This window comes from Salmo salar, chromosome ssa22 (genome assembly GCF_905237065.1).
Source record: "Salmo salar chromosome ssa22, Ssal_v3.1, whole genome shotgun sequence".
Classification (NCBI taxonomy): Eukaryota; Metazoa; Chordata; class Actinopteri; order Salmoniformes; family Salmonidae; genus Salmo; species Salmo salar.
The window spans coordinates 14,119,501-14,140,925 of NC_059463.1; the positions used below are offsets into that span (position 1 = coordinate 14,119,501).

Sequence of the window (21,425 nt, forward strand, 5' to 3'; positions counted from 1 at the left end):
TGATGATGACAGATGAAGCCAAAAGTTTAGAGAATCCCATACTGTGTAGTGAGGACTGGTCTCTATGGGGGGGGGGTGCTTCATCCCTGGAGCAGTTCCTATGGAGATCATGGCTTTTATGCCAGAGGGTAAGGGAAGGAGGGAGGGAATGAGAGTCAATCTCAGCTCAGCACATTTGATCTGGGAGTTGGTTCGTTGTCTTCTTCACGTCTTTCACCCCCTGCATCTTCTCTAGCATCACCTCCCAGTTTCTCCAAGAATCCACTGAAGGCCCTGCTAAAAGCTCGCTCAGGCAGTGATGTGGCATTGGAGTGCAAGCCCCAAGCCTCGCCCCGGGCAATTAGCCTGTGGAAGAAAGGCAATGAGATCGTGCAGAGAAACGAGAGGTAGTGTGGAACTCAGCATGAATTCTCACACATTCACAAAGTGCAGTTATGTGTGATTAGAATCTTTTCTGATGTGTGGATGATGAGGATAATGAGAAGACAACAAAACCCTGTAAAAATGTATATATACAGTAGATAATCAATGTAGTATGCAGCATCTGTGCATATTGAATGCTTAGTATATGCGAAGACTTACATTTCAGTCATTTAGTCTTATTATGTTCAAATAAAAAAATGCACATACAGATAACAATCTCTTGGATGACAAGCCTGAGTGGAAGGATTGGCATTAGGACACCAATCTTCATAGGAAATTGAAAAATGCAAAGTCCATTTTCTATAATGACAGTTGGACTTTCCTCTGGAATAGAAGGAAACGTGTAAATGGTGTTGAAATGAAGGTGATGATGCATCCTAGCACTTGGACTGGATTTAGACACGGCACTTCTGTTCTCTACCCAAGCAAAAGCTCTGAATCTGTGTTACTCATCCCCCAGGATTACTCTGCTTCCCAACGGGACACTGAAGATTGCCAACGTAACCAGGAGGGATGCGGGAAGCTACACGTGCATCGCTAAGAATCAGTTTGGAACTGCAAGCACTACTGGAAGGCTGTTTATCACAGGTGAGCTATCATAACATATTCTCCCAATAATCCCTGAGGCATCGCCCCCAGAACTAGGGAACGTCGACGGATTTTTCACCTTGCAGGCTCAGGTATTCAAACCAGCGATTTTTCGGATACTGGCCTAACGCTCTAACCGCTAGGCTACCTGCAGCCCACACTTCAATAAGCTTCAATGAAGCTACAAAACTGTTAGTGTTTAACCTTAACGTGACAACAGTACAACACAACAGATGAACAGGAATGACATTTACTTTTACAGGTGGGCAAAAAGAACCATCTGAAACCCATGCCCCTACTAAGCCACACCTTCTGTTTTCTGATCTGAACCATATCTCAATTACCCAGCATTATTAACCCAGCACCAACAACCCAACCTTGCACTTTTTAAAGAAAACAACCCAGTGGCCCACTGCCTGCAACCCAGTAGTTGGGTCATCCAAACAACCCAGCATTTTTTAGAGTGTACTGTCTGATATTTGTATGTACTTCTTTGTGCTGATAATTGTACTAATAATTCCAGCTTAACATCTAATGTAAGTGATCCTTACTATTTTGTCTGTACAACTTAACACAGTCAACGTTGTTATTTTCTAATTAAAGCAATTGCAATGGTGCTTAAATAGGCAATAAGTTATTGTACTGCAATTAAGTAAAGGTCATTACTTATGGACGCGGAGACTTAACGTGTTGATGCAGTTATCTGGTACATGTGTTGTAAACGTCTGTCTCCACCTCCCTTGTTTTTCTCATTGGCTTATTTAAAGTTTTACGCCAACAGCTGATCCCTTTAATCTAATGGAATGTAATTATCCTGACCTTTCCCTTACAAGGCTCCCATACTCCACTGCATCCAATTCTCTACAGCCAGCATTGGGAATGCATTCTGCTTGCATAATCCTACTTCAAACATTTCCCCCCAAATTGACCATGCAAATACGAAGTGTCAACCAGAAATGTTTTGAATGTTAAGTGCTAGAACCAAGACACGTGTAGCTATGATGATCCCTGTCGTAATGATAGCATGATATAGTTACACTAGAGTTGTTTGAGTGTAATGGTTCCCACCCAGAGAGCATTAAGATGCATACTAAGCTGTCATTGTCTGGACAGAGCCCACCAGAATCACCCAGCGGCCTACTAACATGGAGATCATTGTTGGCGAAAGTATCGTGCTGCCCTGCCAGATAGCCAGCGATCCAGCCTTGGATGTGTCTTTCTCCTGGGCCTTCAACGGGCAGCTCATAGACTTCCACGGGGATGCCGACCATTTCGACAGAGTAGGAGGGGTGAGTCATCAGGAGCAGTGGACAACTGCTGTCAGGCTATTCTAGGATTGATTGTTTCACACAGACTGCAAAATAATACGCCTCATTTGGAAACTCTGTATAATCTCTGTATAATAGGTTAGCTACCTCCTAAAAGTCCTACCCTCACACTGTAGGCTACTTTATTAAATGTGTATTCAAGAAGAGTACTGTTGGGATCAAATCTTAGCAGCAGTTTTAACATTGAAGTGATGCTTCAGTAGGCTGTATTTAACTTCCATTGCTTCAAGTTATGTTTACTCTTCCATTTATCTTTTAACTCCCTGTCTATCAGACAGCCCATAAGAATTGTGATCTTATTCGTAAGACAACATAAAGGTGAAAAGCCACAGTATTTCATAGAGATCTTAGTAATCTTTAAGCTGTTTCAATGGCGGAAGAAGCCTGATGAATTAAAAGTGTTTTTACTTTTCATCCCTTAAACTTCTAATTTCTCCACCTCAAAGGGAGATCATTTTTTTAATCATCTCTCTTTGCGTTAATTTAATTTGCATACCTATTTATGAATCTTGTGCCCTGAAATCATTTGTAGTGAGTTGGCTGGCATTAACCAAGGGCAAGCCTTCGCACCAGTAAAATGTTCATCTGAATTCCTCATGCCTTCAATTAACGATAAGAGACTGACTACTCTTTGGCGAAAATATGTGTTCCTTTTGATAGACGAGCACTGTCATTTGTTCTGCGCTCGTCTCTGCCAAATTGTTTTAGAGAATCATTTATCACTGTTTTATGGATTCATTATTCACCCGAGGTTCATTGTACGGCTATAGCCGAAGAAAAATAATGAATGGATCAAAGTTGAAGTTGATATCAGAGTTGAACCCCTCCCACGTCGTGGTCATGCTAAGTTCACGCCTGCGTGGATAGACAAATGGCAATTACAAATGACATTGACATGTGGACACACAAATAATGAGATACAGTTTTCACATATTCCGTATCCCCATGCCCAGGGAGATTACCAGCTCCTCTCAACAGCGTCTGATGAATTAATTAACATAATTAAACCAGATCTGCCTCATAGCTTCCTGCCTGCCAAGGCATGGAATTTAACCCCTCGCTCTCCAGTCAGACAGCTGCTGGCTGGCATGTCAGAGGCAGACATGGCATGAGCATGTTAGCCTTTCAGAGGAGAGGAGTGCCATGCCGTCCCTCAGCCACACATAAGTGCCACTCTGCTCCGCTTTGTCTTTGCCTCCGAGAGGTGAGGATCCTCGGGGCGTTCATGCCCAATTGCAACCGAGCCTAGCTGAGCCATGGTCACTACCCAGTGAGTTGATGAAATTTGGCGTGGCTTGAGTGTGTCTAACCTGGCTAGCCCTCAGGTGAATCCTCTCCAGACAAGCACACTCTATTTTAAAAGGAGTCCTGAAGGATGACATGCTGTGTATGTGTGACAGACCACTCCACTAAGTGAACATTGGCTCAGAATTTTTAGAATGTGAGTCCCACTCCCCAGGTAGAGTGATGGGTACCATTGCTATGTACCTAATAGTTAACTACAGATAACGATGATCCCATTTCACTCACTTTAAACTATGAAGACATTTCAATTTGATAGCTCTTCCACATTAACTTCTGTATCTCCACTTAAGGCTCCATGGCAGATGGGAAGATGAACTGAAGCTATTTCATCACCTCACTCCTCTTTAGGTTTTTCAATTGTTTATCAGCTTTAGTTTCCCCATGGCATCAAAGAGCATACTGTTTTATCTAGAACAATATTAGCTCCTAGTCTGTAAGTTGTACTAATTTCTCATCCATCCCTGCTTATGTAATTCTTGAATAATTAGGATCATCTTGCCAATTAGCCGTTGTGTGTTTGTTTTGGTGGTCCTGTGCGATGCTGAGTAGGGGAGCATGCAGTGCCTGAAGCGTAGCCAACAGGACTGTTTGTTTAGAACACAGCTCACGTTCTTGCTGGTTTCCGTGTGTCACAAGACTCTGTGACCTGAGGGGACCACATGCAGCTCCATACACAGAGCTTTCTCAATTTTAAAGCTACAGTCACACTTGGAAGGAAAAAGAAGATAGCAGCACATGATATTGCTCCGATGTGATACATGTATTTATTAATCAACCTACAGTAGGATCACACATGCCGTTGCGCAAAAATAATTATGAAACAGTTCAGAGTGTATTTCCTTTGGATTTCATGATTTTACATCAGATTTTCTTGTGTGTTATTGTTTTCCCTTGTAGAGCATCTCAGGAGATCTGATGATTCGTAACATCCAGTTGAATCACGGGGGAAAGTATGTCTGTGTTATCAACACCGACGTGGAGAGCTTGTCTGCTTCGGCCATCTTGGTTGTGAAAGGTAAAAGAACCGACTGTTAAGGTTGTAAGGGTGCCTCTATGGAATTCATGTTCAGTTCACTCTGGCTATGAGATTCACATTTGTACAGGGACTTATTTCTCAGAAGTGATTTACGTTTTAGCTTCTTCAGAAAAGTTTGAGTGTGGAAATACAATATAGTTCCGTCCGTGAATGTCTGATCATAGAGCTTCCAATGTAAAATCTTGTAAGCACTTTGACAGAATTCAAATTGATTCATGCGTTAAATCGGTGCTGAAATTGCATTCTAGATGACATACTTAATTTTATTAGTCGGGGTACCAGTCTGTTTAGCTTACATTCCAGTCATTGTTCTCCATGTCATGTGCTAAAAATTTGGCACATGCCATGGAGTTACAAGGAGTGGAATGTGATCTAAACAGACTGGCAACCAGACTATCATTTTATAGGCCTATATGAATAATATTGGTTAATTAATCTTGCTGCCAAGCTACCTATGGGGCGGCAGGTAGCCTAGCGGTTAAGAGCTTTGGGCCAGTAACCGAAAGGTCGCTAGTGCGAATCCCCGAGCCGACTAGGTGAAAAACCTGCCAATGTGCACTTGAGCAAGGCACTTAATCCTAATTGCTCCTGTAAATTACTCTGGATAAGAGCATCTGCTGAAAGACTAAAATGTAAAATTTAACCATAAATATATTCATAGTTTGGTGAGAACTCTGTAGACAAATATAATTATCTTACACCAATTTTTTCATGACATGACATGGTATACAAATGTAACGATGTGTGATATTGGTGTAATGAGAGAATTTTTATGACATGTTTTTGAAAGACAATATTTGGCATAGCTAAATTTAAAAATGGCACATAATGTGACACTGGTACATTTGTGACAGGAGCTTCCACAGCAGTAGTTGATATCTGTTAGGCACAGTGTATCATATCTCATCATTGTAACTTATCTCTAGTGATTTACATTGGCATGCATTGCATGCCCATAACAACCTGTAATAGCTGTCCTGGTGTTTTGGAAAGCCATTGTTTGTTACAGAGAATTGCTTTAATTGGCTCATTTACACATTGATAAAAAAAACATTGAAGCGTCTGAATAATGAAACAGTGGAGTAAACAACAACATCTTTGGAGCATATATTATGTGACCCACCGCTTGGATTTGGTCCTATGTAGCAAAAAATCTTATGGTGTTTTTTACATTGGATAAAAGACACTCAGCGCTAGAAAATTGTATATCATCAACAGCAGTTAAGGAACAATGTGAAAGGAATTCTGCTTTAAAAGTGGATAAACTTGTAGCCACACTTTTGAGAAAATGGCCCTTGAATTTTTTGATACACCTAATGGAGAGCTCTTCTTTGTCTACACCCATTCAACATCATTCACACCGTCTTAAACCCATCCCATCTCTTTAAGGATTCACATGTGAGGGCATGTGCTAAACAGAGTGAGTAGTGTACTAAACAACCAAAGTTTTTAATACTAAAAGTGGTAAAAGTAGTAGCCAACAATAAGTAAAAACTCCAGGTAAAAATACACTTTATCTAGTCCTTGGCCTATATCCTAATCTGAATTTGGTGCAGGTCATGTTGTTCTTCACATTGCCTTCAATGGTAAACACACTATATCAAATCAAATGTATTTGTCACATGCACAGGATACAGAAGGTGTAAACAGTGCAGTGAAATGGTTACTTGCATAGTAGCAATATCAAAAGCAGAAAGTGTCCAGATAAAAATATTGTATAAATATTTTATAATTATTAGATGACGCTTACCCAGACACACTTGTATAAATGAATTGTCATGTGAAGGAAATGCTATAACCACCTCCCAGCCACATCTAGCTAAGTGGATGGGTCCCTATTGTCTAGACATGTACACATGTTCATGAAATACAATAGATGTCCGCAATCACCCCGACACACCTGGCTGACTTGATGGGTCATTTGTAGCTTCATCTTGTTTGGCCAGCGTTGTCAAGTCACTCCGGTTCACACTGACTGTGACGTGTGCAGAAAGTAGTCCATCACAACTTTTTCCAACTGATCTGTTGATAGCGCCTAAATTCAGGGCATCAATGTTGTTGAGAAAAGTAGCAAAACTTTTGTAGTTCTCAATGGCTAACATTATATCTTTAAAAAAACACTGTGATAGAAAGGACTATCAACGCATACTGAGCAGCTCACGTTATAGACAGAGGCATGCTACATGGCAGACCAATCCAAACTCATCTCCCAGCATGTCCAGCCCTTCCATTATCTTAGACAATCATGGCTAGCGGGACAGTTCCTGTCTTTTTCCTTAGCTAAACCAACTAGGCTCGTAATTTAACAATTGTATTCGTATATACAGATGGCATACCAGTTTGTTATTGAGGCACATTAAAGTTCACATGCAATAGAAGGCATTTCTGCCAAAAAACGCACTTTGATAAAAATATACACTACCATTCAAAAGTTTGGGGTCACTTTGAAATGTCCTTGTTCTTGAAATATTTTTTTGTTGGTCCATTAAAATAACATCAAATTGATCATAAATACAGTGTAGACATTGTTAATGTTGTAAATAGACTGACGAGTTTCAGAAGAAAGTTATTTGTTTCTGGCCATTTTGAGCCTGTAATCGAATCCACAGATGCTGATGCTCCAGATACTCAACTAGTCTAAAGAAGGCCAGTTTTATTGCTTCTTTAAACAGCACAACAGTTTTCAGCTCTGCTAACATAATTGCAAAAGGGTTTTCATATGATCAATTAACCTTTTAAAATTATAAACTTGGATTAGCTAACACAACGTGCCATTGGAACACAGGAGTGATGGTTGCTGATAGTGGGCCTCTGTACGCCTATGTAGATATTCCATTAAAAATCAGCCGTTTCCAATTAAAATAGATAGTCATTTACAACATTAACAATGTCTACACTGTATTTCTGATCAATGTGATGTTATTTTAATGGACAATTTTTTTACATTTTCTTTAACACCAAGGACATTTCTATGTGACCCCGAACTTTTGAACGATAGTGTATGTTCAAAGGCCTCTCCTGTGAAGTAGTGACGTGCGACAAATGCCTAGCTTCCTGAAGCGGGTCACATATTTGCTGTAATTCTCAATCTTGCTGCATCTCTGCCTCACTCACTGTCTCTCTCTAACTCACTGTCTCTGTCTCACTCACTGTATCTCTGTCTCGCTCACTGTCTCTCTCTCAATCTCTAACTCTTTCTCTCGCTTTTTCTCTCTTCACAAATGTACCCCTCCCATGTCCCTGTTCGGTGTTAGTGATCCTGTGTTCATAATCACTTCTCAGCCTCACATATCACACGTCTGAATTAAAGGCCCCTGTGAAGCCGGACCAAGGACACAGCCCTTAATTAGATGGAGTGTGATGGCCTTGATATCTAACAGGGTCAGCAGTAAAGGCAAGAGCATAATGAGTTGGGAATGGGAGGGGTGGTGCTGGTGTTGTGAGACTGGTGTGGAGGCTCACTTTGCTAATTGTCTGATTGAGTCAGGTCCCCCCGGGTCCCCGGACACTGTAGCGGTGGAGGAGATCACAGATAGCACTGCCCAGCTCTCCTGGAAACCTGGTAGGGACAACGGCAGCCCTATCACCGGCTACATCATCCAGGCCAGGACACCCTTCACTGTGGGCTGGCAAGCTGTAGACACAGGTAGCAAATGCACCTAGCATACAGAACAGAACAGAGCACACCTTAGCCATGCTTATGTAGATGGTAATGTTGAACGCTCTCCTTTCCACTTCCAGTTCCTGAGGAGATCAATGGCAACACGTTGACAGCCACTGTAGTGGGTCTGAATGCCTGGGTGGAGTACGAGTTCCGGGTGGTGGCCCGCAACAGTGTGGGCATGGGAGAGCCTAGTCCAGCCTCAGCCAAGACCAGGACAGAGGATGCCAGTGAGTGTCACACCTCTACTCTCTCTAAAATACATATGTAGACACACACACGCACACACACACACACACACACACACACACACACACACACACACACACACACACACACACACACACACACACACACACACACACACACACACACACACACACACACACACACACACAAAGTGATATACACAGAACCCTGACATCTGACTTTAAATGCTGGTTGAACCAGTTGCTAATGTTACAGATTAAATGTGATGGACCATTTACTTTGGGTAAATACACATCAGGATGCACATGAGTGATCCGCAAATCTTTTGTGCAGAGCCACGCACAAAACAGTTGTCAAGTAAAATGGCGTTTTCTGACTATTAAACTTAACAGCTAAATCAAAAACAAAGTTGTTTATTCATTGTGAGACTTGGTATTCGAGTAGGAGGATATACTCCAGAACATGTTGGGTCGCTCGTATCATGGGAGAAGTTGTGGTGTGTAAAATGAAAAAATATTGTGGATGCATTTTAAAACTGTCGTGGGGCTAGACTTATAGACCTGTAGTTCAGCTGTGCTAATTGCTTTCCTTTGGGCTTTGCCTTACAGTGCCTGATACAGCTCCCACTGATGTTGGAGGCGGAGGCGGCACAAAATCTGAATTAGTGATAACTTGGGAGGTAAGTCATCTGTCAGGTTTTACTGCTCTCTCCATAGCCTGGTAATGGTTTTGCTGCTCTCTCCATAGCCTGGTAATGGTTTTGCTTAATTGTGCAGAATTGAATGGAGCAATTTTATGACCTGCACTAGAGCCAGCCTCTCCCTTCTGATTCAACTCAGGGAAAGAGATTGTTTCTTTGAAGCCCACTTCATCCACAATGATGTACCAATGCAGGGAGAAAAGGATCTGTGGGTTGTGGTGTAGGGGGGGAAAACGCTGCATCTAATCATTGCAGCTCGTGTTGAAGCCCTCTTTGGCGGGTGCTTGAGGACAAAGGCAGGGGTGTCAGTGTCTTTGTCTGTATGCGTTTTAATATCACTATAGTTTTGTGTTTCGCTCCCAGCCCGTGCCTGAGGAACTGCAGAATGGAGAGGGCTTCGGTTACATCATCGCCTTCCGGCCGCTGGGTGCCGTCACTTGGACGCGAGCGGTCATCTCCACGCCTGGGCTCGCCCGATACGTCTTCCGCAACGACACCATCCCGGCCTTCTCACCGTTCGATGTGAAGGTTGGGGCATACAACAACCGCGGGGAGGGGCCGTTCAGTTCCATAGCCACAGTGTTTTCAGCAGAGGAAGGTAAAGGCAACGGCAGCCAGTGGAACCATGTTCAAACATCTCCTAATCTTTTTTATTCTGGAGGCACGACCTTGAATAGTAATGATGAAATAAGTTGGTTCAGACACTTTTCCCCCTCTCAAGCTGGGAGTTTCAACTTGATATTAGTTATTGTTATTGCAGAGGTAGATTACAGGAAATCCTAGCTGACACTTACTACACTGGGCTGTCAGTGAGGTACTGTGTTAATTGAATTTGCCGTGAAGATAGTCTTCCCTTATGTCAGTCACAGATCCCATTAAAAACCAAGCCCAAGCAATATAGCTCTCTCCAGTGAAACTACAGGTCTATTCTCTGCCTGCTTCTGCTTCCTATTAGTGTGTTTGATGGTATTGAGTGAGTGGTGCTCACCAGCTCTCTATTTCTGCAGTCCCCAGTGAGGCTCCTAAGAGGGTTTGGGGCAGGAGTGTGTCTGCAGCTCAAATTGAAGTGATCTGGGAAGCCCTCCCTGCCACCCCTGAAAGAGTGCTGGGTTATGAGGTAGGATTCTCTCAATTTGCTCAATAAATAACCATACTTGCATTCTAAATAGTCGGCATTTTAGGTATGTGAAAATAAAACGGTTTATAGTATGTGACATTTCAAGTATTCTTTAAATGCCAGGTTATACTCATTTCGGCCTTTTTATCGAGTAGAATTTGCTGAACGCTTTTGAGGAAGAGAATCACCTTTCCAGACTCACGTGTGTTTGACAACGACTGATAATCAGCTGAGAATGAGATAAGATGACGCGCTACGCCAAACGAACAAATGGCGTAAAATCAATGCAATAGCGCATTAGATGAAGCATTCCCAGGATGGGTGAGCCTAATAGGTTGATATTTGTTGCTTACTGCATCTGTTTTGACTAAACAGTATGTTCTTAATAGTATGTGGTATGAATAGTACACATCATGTAGTTTTAGTAAGTAGTAGGCGAGACAGATTTCGGACACGGCCAGACACATTCTGATGCCATTTCTAATGTTTATCTGTAAATCAGTAGCTTTATTTAAACTATTTTAAGATGATTCTTGAAATATTCTCTGGAGTGCTGTGTTCTGTAACATTTCACTGAATAAGATATCATGAGAACTTCTGTAATGTTGACAACATCTTGTAAATAGTATTATGTTCACTCCTGTACCTGTACCTGTACCTATAGGTAACTACAAAAATAATGGAAACACTTGAGTAAATTAGGGATACAAAGAATATTGACAGCAGGTGCTTCCACACAGGTGTGGTTCCTAAGTTAATTAAGAAATTAACATCACATCATGCATAAGGTCAAAAATGCTGGGCAGGCCATGGCTATGCCTCATGACAATGCCCCCATCCACAGGGCACGAGTAGTCACTGAATGGTTTTATGAGCATGAAAACAATGTAAACCATAGGGCATGGCCATCTCAGTCACCAGATGTCAACCAAATTGAACACTTATGGGAGATTCTGGAGCGGCGCCTAAGACAGTGTTTTCCACCACCATCAACAAAACACCAAATTATAGAATTTCTGTTGTCGCACTGCTCCAGTAGAGTTCCAGACACTTGTAGAATCTATGCCAAGGTGCATTGAAGCTGTTCTGGCTCGTGGTGGCCCAACACACTATTGAGACACTTTATGTTGGGGTTTCCTTTATTTTGGCAATTACCTGTACACATATATACACTGCTCAAAAAAATAAAGGGAACACTTAAACAACACAATGTAACTCCAAGTCAATCACACTTCTGTGAAATCAAACTGTCCACTTAGGAAGCAACACTGATTGACAATAAATTTCACATGCTGTTGTGCAAATGGAATAGACAACAGGTGGAAATTATAGGCAATTAGCAAGACACCCCCAATAAAGGAGTGGTTCTGCAGGTGGGGACCACAGACCACTTCTCAGTTCCTATGCTTCCTGGCTGATGTTTTGGTCACTTTTGAATGCTGGCGGTGCATTCACTCTAGTGGTAGCATGAGACGGAGTCTACAACCCACACAAGTGGCTCAGGTAGTGCAGCTCATCCAGGATGGCACATCAATGCGAGCTGTGGCAAGAAGGTTTGCTGTGTCTGTCAGCGTAGTGTCCAGAGCATGATGGCGCTACCAGGAGACAGGCCAGTACATCAGGAGACGTGGAGGAGGCCGTAGGAGGGCAACAACCCAGCAGCAGGACCGCTACCTCCGCCTTTGTGCAAGGAGGAGCAGGAGAAGCACTGCCAGAGCCCTGCTAAATGACCTCCAGCAGGCCACAAATGTGCATGTGTCTGCTCAAACGGTCAGAAACAGACTCCATGAGGGTGGTATGAGGGCCCGACGTCCACAGGTGGGGGTTTTGCTTACAGCCCAACACCGTGCAGGACGTTTGGCATTTGCCAGAGAACACCAAGATTGGCAAATTTGCCACTGGCGCCCTGTGCTCTTCACAGATGAAAGCAGGTTCACACTGAGCACGTGACAGACGTGACAGAGTCTGGAGACGCCGTGGAGAATGTTCTGCTGCCTGCAACATCCTCCAACATGACCGGTTTGGCGGTGGGTCAGTCATGGTGTGGGGTGGCATTTCTTTGGGGGGCCGCACAGCCCTCCATGTGCTCGCCAGAGGTAGCCTGACTGCCATTAGGTACCGAGATGAGATCCTCAGACCCCTTGTGAGACCATATGCTGGTGAGGTTGGCCCTGGGTTCCTCCTAATGCAAGACAATGCTAGACCTCATGTGGCTGGAGTGTGTCAGCATTTCCTGCAAGAGGAAGGCATTGATGCTATGGACTGGCCCAGACCTGAATCCAATTGAGCACATCTGGGACATCATGTCTCGCTCCATCCACCAATGCCACGTTGCACCACAGACTGTCCAGGAGTTAGCGGATGCTTTAGTCCAGGTCTGGGAGGAGATCCCTCAGGAGACCATCCGCCACCTCATCAGGAGCATGCCCAGGCGTTGTAGGGAGGTCATACAGGCACGTGGAGGCCACACACACTACTGAGCCTCATTTTGACTTGTTTTAAGGACATTACATCAAAGTTGGATCAGCCTGTAGTGTGGTTTTCCACTTTAATTTTGAGTGTGACTCCAAATCCAGACCTCCATGGGTTGATAAATTGGATTTCCATTGATTATTTTTGTGTGATTTTGTTGTCAGCACATTCAACTATGTAAAGAAAAAAGTATTTAATAAGATTATTTCTTTCATTCAGATCTAGGATGTGTTGTTTAAGTGTTCCCTTAATTTTTTTGAGCAGTATATATATATATATATATATATCACTTTGGTTAAAGGTCAAAAAGGGTGCTTATATTTGTCTTGTTTCACAAATGTACATGTGTGTAACATGTACAGTGTTTGGTGAAATGGAAATGTTATTTTTCGTGTATATCCCACTCCCCCTGAGACACCCTCAGAGAGTGGGTGTTGCTTAAGGGTTTATCATAGTCCAAAACACACAGCAGTGTTCTAGAATATTAGACCGTTGGCTTTCATACTTTTAGACTACTCAAGCAATTTCTCCAACTAGTGTCAACACATTCAAATGAATAGAGGATGCGTACCAAAGCTGCGTTGGTTGGGAATTGTGGGGAGGTGCCCGTTCAGCTGTGCGTCTCGCTCGGATAGTGCTCTCAGAGCCGCCTAGCTATGTCACATTGGGACACCAAACTATCGCGTCTCAGCTTCCTGCGGACTATGATTTACACTTTAGACACTGCTGCTCTGAAGACCACCCACCAGAGACTTCTGAAACCTGATGAGGATAGCTATCATCCATCCATTTAAGAACACATTTTTCCCCAGTGCTCTTTCAATCCCTCTCACCCCTGCCCCTCGGCACAAAACCCATGGTTGCCATGGCAATGGCTATATTGTGTAGATACAATAGTGTTATCATGTCACCAAAAAGGATTTGAGAGAGAGAGAGGCTTTTACAGAGGAGAGCTGTTGTTATGCATCTTAAACCTTAGGCATTGGGTACAGTGGAGGTCATAGGATTCTGAAAGATATCATAGACAGATGTATTAGTGTTGTTTGTTTTAGTAGCCAAACATGCAGGATAGGTCTAAACTGATTTGCACAATAATAGGCCCATCATCTACAGTATGGGGCTAGTTTTTAACTCCAGAACAGTATATTGTTTTGGGGTGAAAAATAGTATCTAATAGATTCATTTAGTTTCATAGCAATACCAGGAATACAGGAGTGAGGGTGGACTTCACTTTTCTCTCTCTAATTATGTATTGACTTAACTCTGTCACTTAATACCAGAGACTTGAATATTGTATATGACCCTAAACTAGCATCGGATTATTTCATTTGCTTAATCAAAAATCTCTTCACCTGCATCGTTAATTGAAAGTTAATACGCTCAAGGGAAGTAATTAAGCACTGTGCCTCGTGTTAAAGAGAATACAATATTCATCCATGCTGTTGCTGGATGTGTTCATTTCTAAGTACAGAAACTGTATTTTACTCATTGAAAGTACAAATTCGTGAGGGGAATATATTTTCTTTTACCAAAAAAAGAGCAGATATAAAACATATTATGGACAGAACATCCTTAAACTTTGTCACACAAGCACTTTGTCATATTCTACTTTTAGGGTTACTATTAGTGCCTTTGTAGAATGACCATAGGGTCGAGAGGAGGGTGTATCAGCAATCGAGGACCTAGATATTGAAAAATGTATTATTCAGTGGGAAGCCAGTCCCCTACTGCACACTAAATGGCATTACAGATTAGATGAGGAGGAGTGAGTTCTAATAATGTGATGAAATGAATCACTTGTGTGAGTTAATAAAAGTCCCCATGGCTAGGATTGAATTTTTCCTGTCTGATGTCTCAACCTCTTGTTGTTTTCTTTCCATTGGTAAACAGGTGGTGTATTGGGAAGATGACACCAAGCCTGACACAGTAGGCAAAGTGAGAATCTCTGCTAACTACTCAGCAGTCAACGTGACTGGACTGAAAGCCAACACACAGTATTACTTGGCTTTGTGTACCTTTAACACTGCTGGGACAGGGCCACAGTCTACACCCATAAACGCCACCACCAAGAAGCCACGTGAGTGAATCTCGTCGGTGGTTTTGTATCTATTGTACGTTCAACTTCAAAATGTAAGCAGAACAGAAACTCTTTTTCTTTTTTTCAAGCATACACATATTACTGTATATGAGCATCTCTCTTTTCTTCCCTCTTTCTTCATCACTACCCTCTCTCAGCACCTGGCCAGCCTCCTCTGAACGTAGAGTGGACCATGATTGGCTCTCTGCTCACTCTGCACTGGGATCCTGTCATAGCCATGGAGACGGAGGCAGAGGTCATCGGATATCTTGTACGTCTCATGTCACTGTAACTCTATTATTTTGTAAAATACAACAAAACCATCTCAAACGCAATCTTTCAATTAGTGCTGCTTTGTGTGGGTTGTTTGATTTGAAAAAAGGAAGAAGCAGGGAGTAGGAGGTTGGTGGGGGGGTGTAATGAAGGAAGTGTATTCAATACCATCGCCTCTGGTCAACTCAGCCATATTGATAATTAGTGGCTCATATTGGTAGGGTTGTCCACAGGGACAGAACATCCATTGCTTCAATCAGCCAGCCGCACTGTACTGTCACAAAGCATCAGGATTCATCTTATCATCCAATCAGCAAAATCTAGTCACTCTCCTAGTTTGAATTCCCCCACTCCTCACCGCCCCTTTTAGCCAATCTTTCATTTTGAGGTTGTGTGTTTTGCAAAGTTACTGTGTGTTGCTACATTTTTGTATTTTGGGGTTTTGCATTGCTGTTTCTAGGTGCTGTTGAGAAGACACCGGGATAATGAGGTAAACAGCATCATAACAAACAAAACCAGGATGGAGCTGACGCTGTCTCCCAACGACAACTACCTGATCCAGATCAAGGCCCTGAGTGAGGGCGGTGAAGGTGTGGGCAGCGAACCCATCCACATCCACAAATTAAGTACGCTAGCCATCTCCTCTCTCTCCTCTTCCTGTGTCCATTGATCAAGTTTTGGCGATGATTCAATCGGCCAAACAGAACATTTATTTTGGCCTCGTTGCACCCCTCTTCGACCATGTGTAATATACTTTTTTTTTGGGTGCAAGAAACCTTTTTAAAAATGCATGTACGGTGCAATCCATCTCTGCCATTGGGTTATTATTCCTTGTTGACTGCACAGCTCGGCTGCGTGTAAAATAATAGAATGCCCCCCCCCCCCCGCTGTGCAAAATTGAAACGGTGTTCAGTTTTCTCTAAAGAGATCTGCTCTCTAATGTGATATAAGCCTTATCATATCTGTATACTTTAATGGCCTATCCTGTTGAAAGTCATTAATAATGGAGATATGGAAGCACTATATAATTCACAGTTACTCTTTGATTTATGACGACTTGTCAGCCAATTTTGCAGATAGAGACAGAAAATGCCCCGCTTTTTGCTTTTTTTTTTTTAAGTGGAATTTTAAGTTCTTGAAGAGCTTCTCTCTAACTGGTGGTTTGTGGTTTCAGGCATGGGCGCACAGGGCTCGGGAGTGTCTCGGCTTAGTCTGCTGTCGCCGTCTCATCTCTCTGCAGTCCTCGTCAGTGCTCTCATCCTCCTCAGCTTCTCCTGGTGATGCCTGGTCACAGCCCTCCTACCGACCCTCCTCTCTCTCCCTCTCCTCTAGGAGCCTGCTCCTGCATTCACCCTCAGTCGGAAGGGGCAACGGGTGAAAACCCTCTGTGGCAGTGCTGGACAGAACAGGAATTTTAAAAGGGCCGTGCATTGAGGATTTTAAATAACGGGCCGATAGAAAAACGTGAATTTGTGTACATTATATTTTACAGTATTTCCTCTCATGTCATAAGTGCCGTCATGCTGTAAAAACATTTTGGAAGTGTTTTTTTTTTTTTTTGCCAATGGAATATACTTCGATTTGGGAGTAGTGATGTCTACATTCTATATGTTTGATACTGATCCTTGAAGAATACTAATGCCTTAAATCCATGTAGATACCAAAGTAGTTGACGAAAAAAAAAGGTTTCATTGTCTTTATTTCATTCATTTATTGGTCTTTCAGAGGTAATCTGAGGTTTTAAAAAATGGTTTTACCAGATGGAGGTACAGTATGTTCACATACATTTGTAATTGTAGGGTCAGCTGCTCAACGGAGAGATGTGTTTTGGTTTATATGGGTCAGATGTCCTTTGATATAGTAGCTAACTGTAGATGGCATTTTGGGTTATTATTATAAGAAGTTGAAGAAGTAGAACTTCAAAAGGTTAAAAAAAATATACTAAGTTATGCAGCTGACAACATGCCCAGACTTATTGTAAATTGGCCGCTATAGCAGATAAAACCAGTTTTACTTGGTGAACCGAATCATAAAATATTCTATCAAGTGATTTTTGTAACTGCAGCTAGAACCTTACCTTGTATGTTTTGTGTTTTGAGTTGTGTTAACTCATCAGGACCAGGGCTGGATACCAGATCGATTACTTGTGCCTCTAGCCCACTCATCTCTGCGTAGTGAAATAGTATTAGGCATCTTACAGAGCTGTTGGCTATTGAGCTTTAGACCCCCTCTCTACAACAAGCTGATGGGACTTGGCATTTTGGTCTGTATCTCAAGCTCCACTAAATAATTGATGCAAATCACAATGAATTCTGTGAAATGTTAAGGTTCCAGAAGGAATAGAATCATGTGGTGTTGCCACTTGTTATATTCTGCATTCAAATGACCTCTAAATGCTAAATAAGTCTATCATTTATGACCTTACCGATTATCCAGAATTCAGATCGCCGGTCTGCAAAATATATATAAAATATACATGTTTGAGTACAGGACATATGAGTGCCTTCACTGCACATGCATATCTTTCATATTACAAATTGAGGGACATATACATTCTTTCTGGGTCAGTTTTTGCAAATGAATTATCAGACAGATAGAAACGAAGTAACTGAATGGTGTGAATGTGAACCCCGTTAATGGAAATGGGTTGATGATTCCAATTTGAATTATATACTGGAACACCTGATATATAACAATGGGTTGAAAACTTTATAGAAGTAGAGATGGATCCGACTGTATGTAGTGTGGAAGTTTGGTCTACGTTCATGGTCTGGTGAGATCCTGTGAATAATACATCTATGATTGGATCTGCAGCACAATTTAGCAGCTATTAAAGCCTCTAAATAAATGATGTAACGTTAAAGGAGCTTTGACTGGAAATAGAGGGAAAAGGTTGGCTGCTGTCATAATGTCCCTCTCTGCGCACAATGAAGTACATCCTGAGCTGCTAGTCTAGACACAGTAACTGCTACAGTACTCTATCAAAGTACTTCGATTAGCCTGATGTTGAGTGAGAAACTAGTTCCTGTTCATGTTGTTGTCTGATGGGTCCTCCATCATAAGTCATCATTCTGGGGCCACTGGTGTAAGTTTGGACTTGTAGTAAACACTCGACGACTGCTATAAAGAACCGTGCCTTCACTGAACTTGGGACTGATTAGGGCTGGCTGAGCTATGATTACATTGTTGTGAGACTGTCCCCGTCGTCTGCGTTTGCACTCATTTCCCAAAGTCGAATGAAAGCACAAGGAACTGATCCAAGGTGACTGTGTGACTGTGTCCCTGCTCAGCCACCAGAACAGGTGTGCAGTCCCTAGAGGCCCGTAAAGCCCAAATAGCAGACACAATCAGCCTATCTGCTCCTTCAGTGGTTTCATAAAGGCCTGTGCTCTTTGATTAGACTGCTGCAGCCCAGTCAATAGGATATTGATTTTCCTGCCCCGTTATTGCAGCTGTCACAATTCAGATGCTTGATTGATTGATGCCGGGGCTTCCTGTTGCGCAAGTTTTTGTTGGGTACAGTTGGAGATGTTACAGATGTCCTTCCCCACTCAAAGTTAAAATCATAAGAACACAATGTAATATACAGTACATGTTTTTTTTAATAAGAGCTACTATGAGAAACTGGTGTTTTAGGTATCATCCCCCTACGAAGAACTTTTAATGGATTCAAACGGCTCCACGTTTATAAGTGATCTTACTGACTTTCATATGAAAATGAACAGCATTTTGTTCCTCGTTAAAGCTGAAATCCGCATAAGGGAAAACGGCACCCCTGTTCGCCCCCGGCACATTTGTTATTGTTTTGTTTTTGAAACGGAAGAGAGGTGCATCCAGCATCGTGGTAAAAAATATCACGATTCTCTGCTGTCCTATTGTGCGTGCAATGAGAAAACAGTGTTCGCTGTTTTTGTTTTTGTTTTTAACTAGGCAAGTCAGTTAAGAACACATTCTTATTTTCAATGATGGCCTAGGAACAGTGGGTTAACTGCCTTGTTCAGGGGCAGAACGACAGATTTGTACCTTGTCAGCTCGGGGATTTGAACTTGCAACCTTCCGGTTGCTAGTCCAACACTAACCACTAGGCTACCCTGCCGCCCTCAACTTTATTGTCGTTATATCGCAAATGGACATGGCAGTTTCATCATTATGGATTCCAGGTTTAATGGTCATGTGTTGGTTAAGAAAGGGAGCTAATCATTTTCCTTTGTCTTTTTGACTCTTCAGCCCTTTTTTAAAAAAAACGTCCATCCTACGCTGAAGATATGCATTGATATAGCAGTGATAGCCTTTTCTTTTTCTCCAAATGATGAACAATAGGCTTTTTAGGTGTCAAACTGTCTGTGGACTAAGCCTGTGTAATAATACTACTATATAAAAAAAAGTACAGTGCAATGTCAGTTCATTTCAAGGATAAAACCTTGTAACACAGTGTATAATCCAAATAGTGTAACTCATAGACCTTATCCTCATTCCTGTACCCATCACCTGATCATTATTTCTGTATGCTGGTTAGTAGAATAGTGTATACTTACCAGTACACATCCCTCACACAATGCTAGAGTATGTGGATTTACAAATTAGTCCTTTATCAAACTTGGCCAGACTATCCTATAATCTACGTAGCTATAGTTCTAAGTACTTGTTCCTTGTTATGCCCTGCTGACTGTAAAATAGAGGAAAAATGCTGTACCTTTTTTGGCCTTGTACTTTGTTAATTATTACTAAATGCAATCTAAGACCGTTATGTTAGCCATCAGGTCAACTGAGTTTGATTTTAAATGATTCAACTTGATATGATAAACACTGATTTTGGTTATTCAACTATTCGCTTTAGTTCTGACAAATGTACTTGGTCTAATGTAAATAGCTTGCATATATATTTTTAAAGCTGGCCTACAAAGACAACCTACTGATATTTTATACAACTTGTGGCCCTTGATTTTAATACTGATATTTAATCCATGATCTCCATGAGATAACTGACCTATAGAACTGCGTTTTCATATTGAAAACTAACTGGTTTGTCTTGTATACTAAAATTGTGCATGTGAATCATTGTTTTGTGAGTTTGTGTTGAGTTTTCTAAAATTGTAACTTAATAAACTGTTAAAATGTTTACTGCAGCAAGTTGTTTGCGTTCAAGATCCCCTTCTTTCTTTAAAGCACTGCATATGTGACTTACAGCGTGGTCTTTTCAACTTACACATTAGACAGTTAATGCTTTTCCAGCACCATTTGACCTTTTAATATTCATCATAAGGGACGTTTAGAATGAAAACAGCAGGGATTTATTATTTGGCACCCATTTGAGGTTTGATCGTCTTCAGCAGCCCCACTCAGTGCTGTTAACATAGCCATTGTAAATCAATTTGATATCTTGGCACAATTTCGGAGTGGTGATAGAATTACTGATATGTAAGTGCTGGATTATGCAGTGTTTTTTGACATGCATGGGTAACGCATATGAATGCCTAATTGGGTCGAAGGCAGTTCCCTCATGTAATCTAATTTAGGGATCGCAAAGTTCAATAAATCTTGGGGAAGCTGTGCTCCAGGGATTCACACATCAATGATAAGCAAGGCTTTTTAGTCAGTGGGATCCAAATAGGATTACTTTTGCCATAGCAAATTATAGAACAAAGTAGTGCTTCTGCGTGTAATCACTGTTCACCATCAGAGAGTGATTACAGTGTTCAATAGCTTTCATTTCTGCCCATATTAACTACTGTAGCTCAACACACACACACGGCCAATATATTGCTTAATCACTTAATTACGTTGAATTTAAATGTGAACTAACGCAATTCACCAGACACTGTGTGCATCTTCGTTTTTAGATTATCCTAACCTAATGGACATAGCTTGGAGATACAAGCAAGTGGAATGTAATCTGTGCAAACTAGCTATATACAGTATATGTCATTACGTTTTAATCGCTTCACGTAATTACATATTTCTTTGTTAGTCTCCATCTAAAACACAAAAGAAAAACACTCAACGAGTGGACGCTGAACATTATTTCAGTCGCATATAAGCATTTCTTCGAACAATGTTGCCGATTTTCAGAACTCTGTGGCCTTTTGCAAAACAGTAAATGCTTTTTCAAAATGTATTTGCCCATAAAACATAAATACATTCATCATTACTAAATGATACTGTCAAAATTGCAAATACATTCATCAAAAGAACACTGCAAAAAGATTAATACAAATATACAGTCTAAGCCGACAAA

At 41.7% G+C, this 21,425-nt stretch overlaps 1 protein-coding gene across 1 annotated transcript in view; it reads left to right on the forward strand.

Moving 5' to 3' along the window:
• LOC106582848 (contactin-3) overlaps positions 1–20,309 on the forward strand; it is a 75,654-nt gene extending 55,345 nt beyond the window's left edge. Inside the window, exons 11-23 of the mRNA XM_014166370.2 lie at positions 236–386; positions 884–1,011; positions 2,125–2,300; positions 4,542–4,659; positions 8,168–8,326; positions 8,422–8,571; positions 9,160–9,230; positions 9,615–9,849; positions 10,259–10,368; positions 14,731–14,917; positions 15,076–15,188; positions 15,651–15,816; positions 16,365–20,309. Of these exons, the coding sequence (XP_014021845.1) occupies positions 236–386; positions 884–1,011; positions 2,125–2,300; positions 4,542–4,659; positions 8,168–8,326; positions 8,422–8,571; positions 9,160–9,230; positions 9,615–9,849; positions 10,259–10,368; positions 14,731–14,917; positions 15,076–15,188; positions 15,651–15,816; positions 16,365–16,471 (1,871 nt within the window). The 3' untranslated portion in view covers positions 16,472–20,309. The remainder of the gene's footprint in view (positions 1–235; positions 387–883; positions 1,012–2,124; positions 2,301–4,541; positions 4,660–8,167; positions 8,327–8,421; positions 8,572–9,159; positions 9,231–9,614; positions 9,850–10,258; positions 10,369–14,730; positions 14,918–15,075; positions 15,189–15,650; positions 15,817–16,364) is intronic.
• Positions 20,310–21,425: the final 1,116 nt, after the last annotated feature.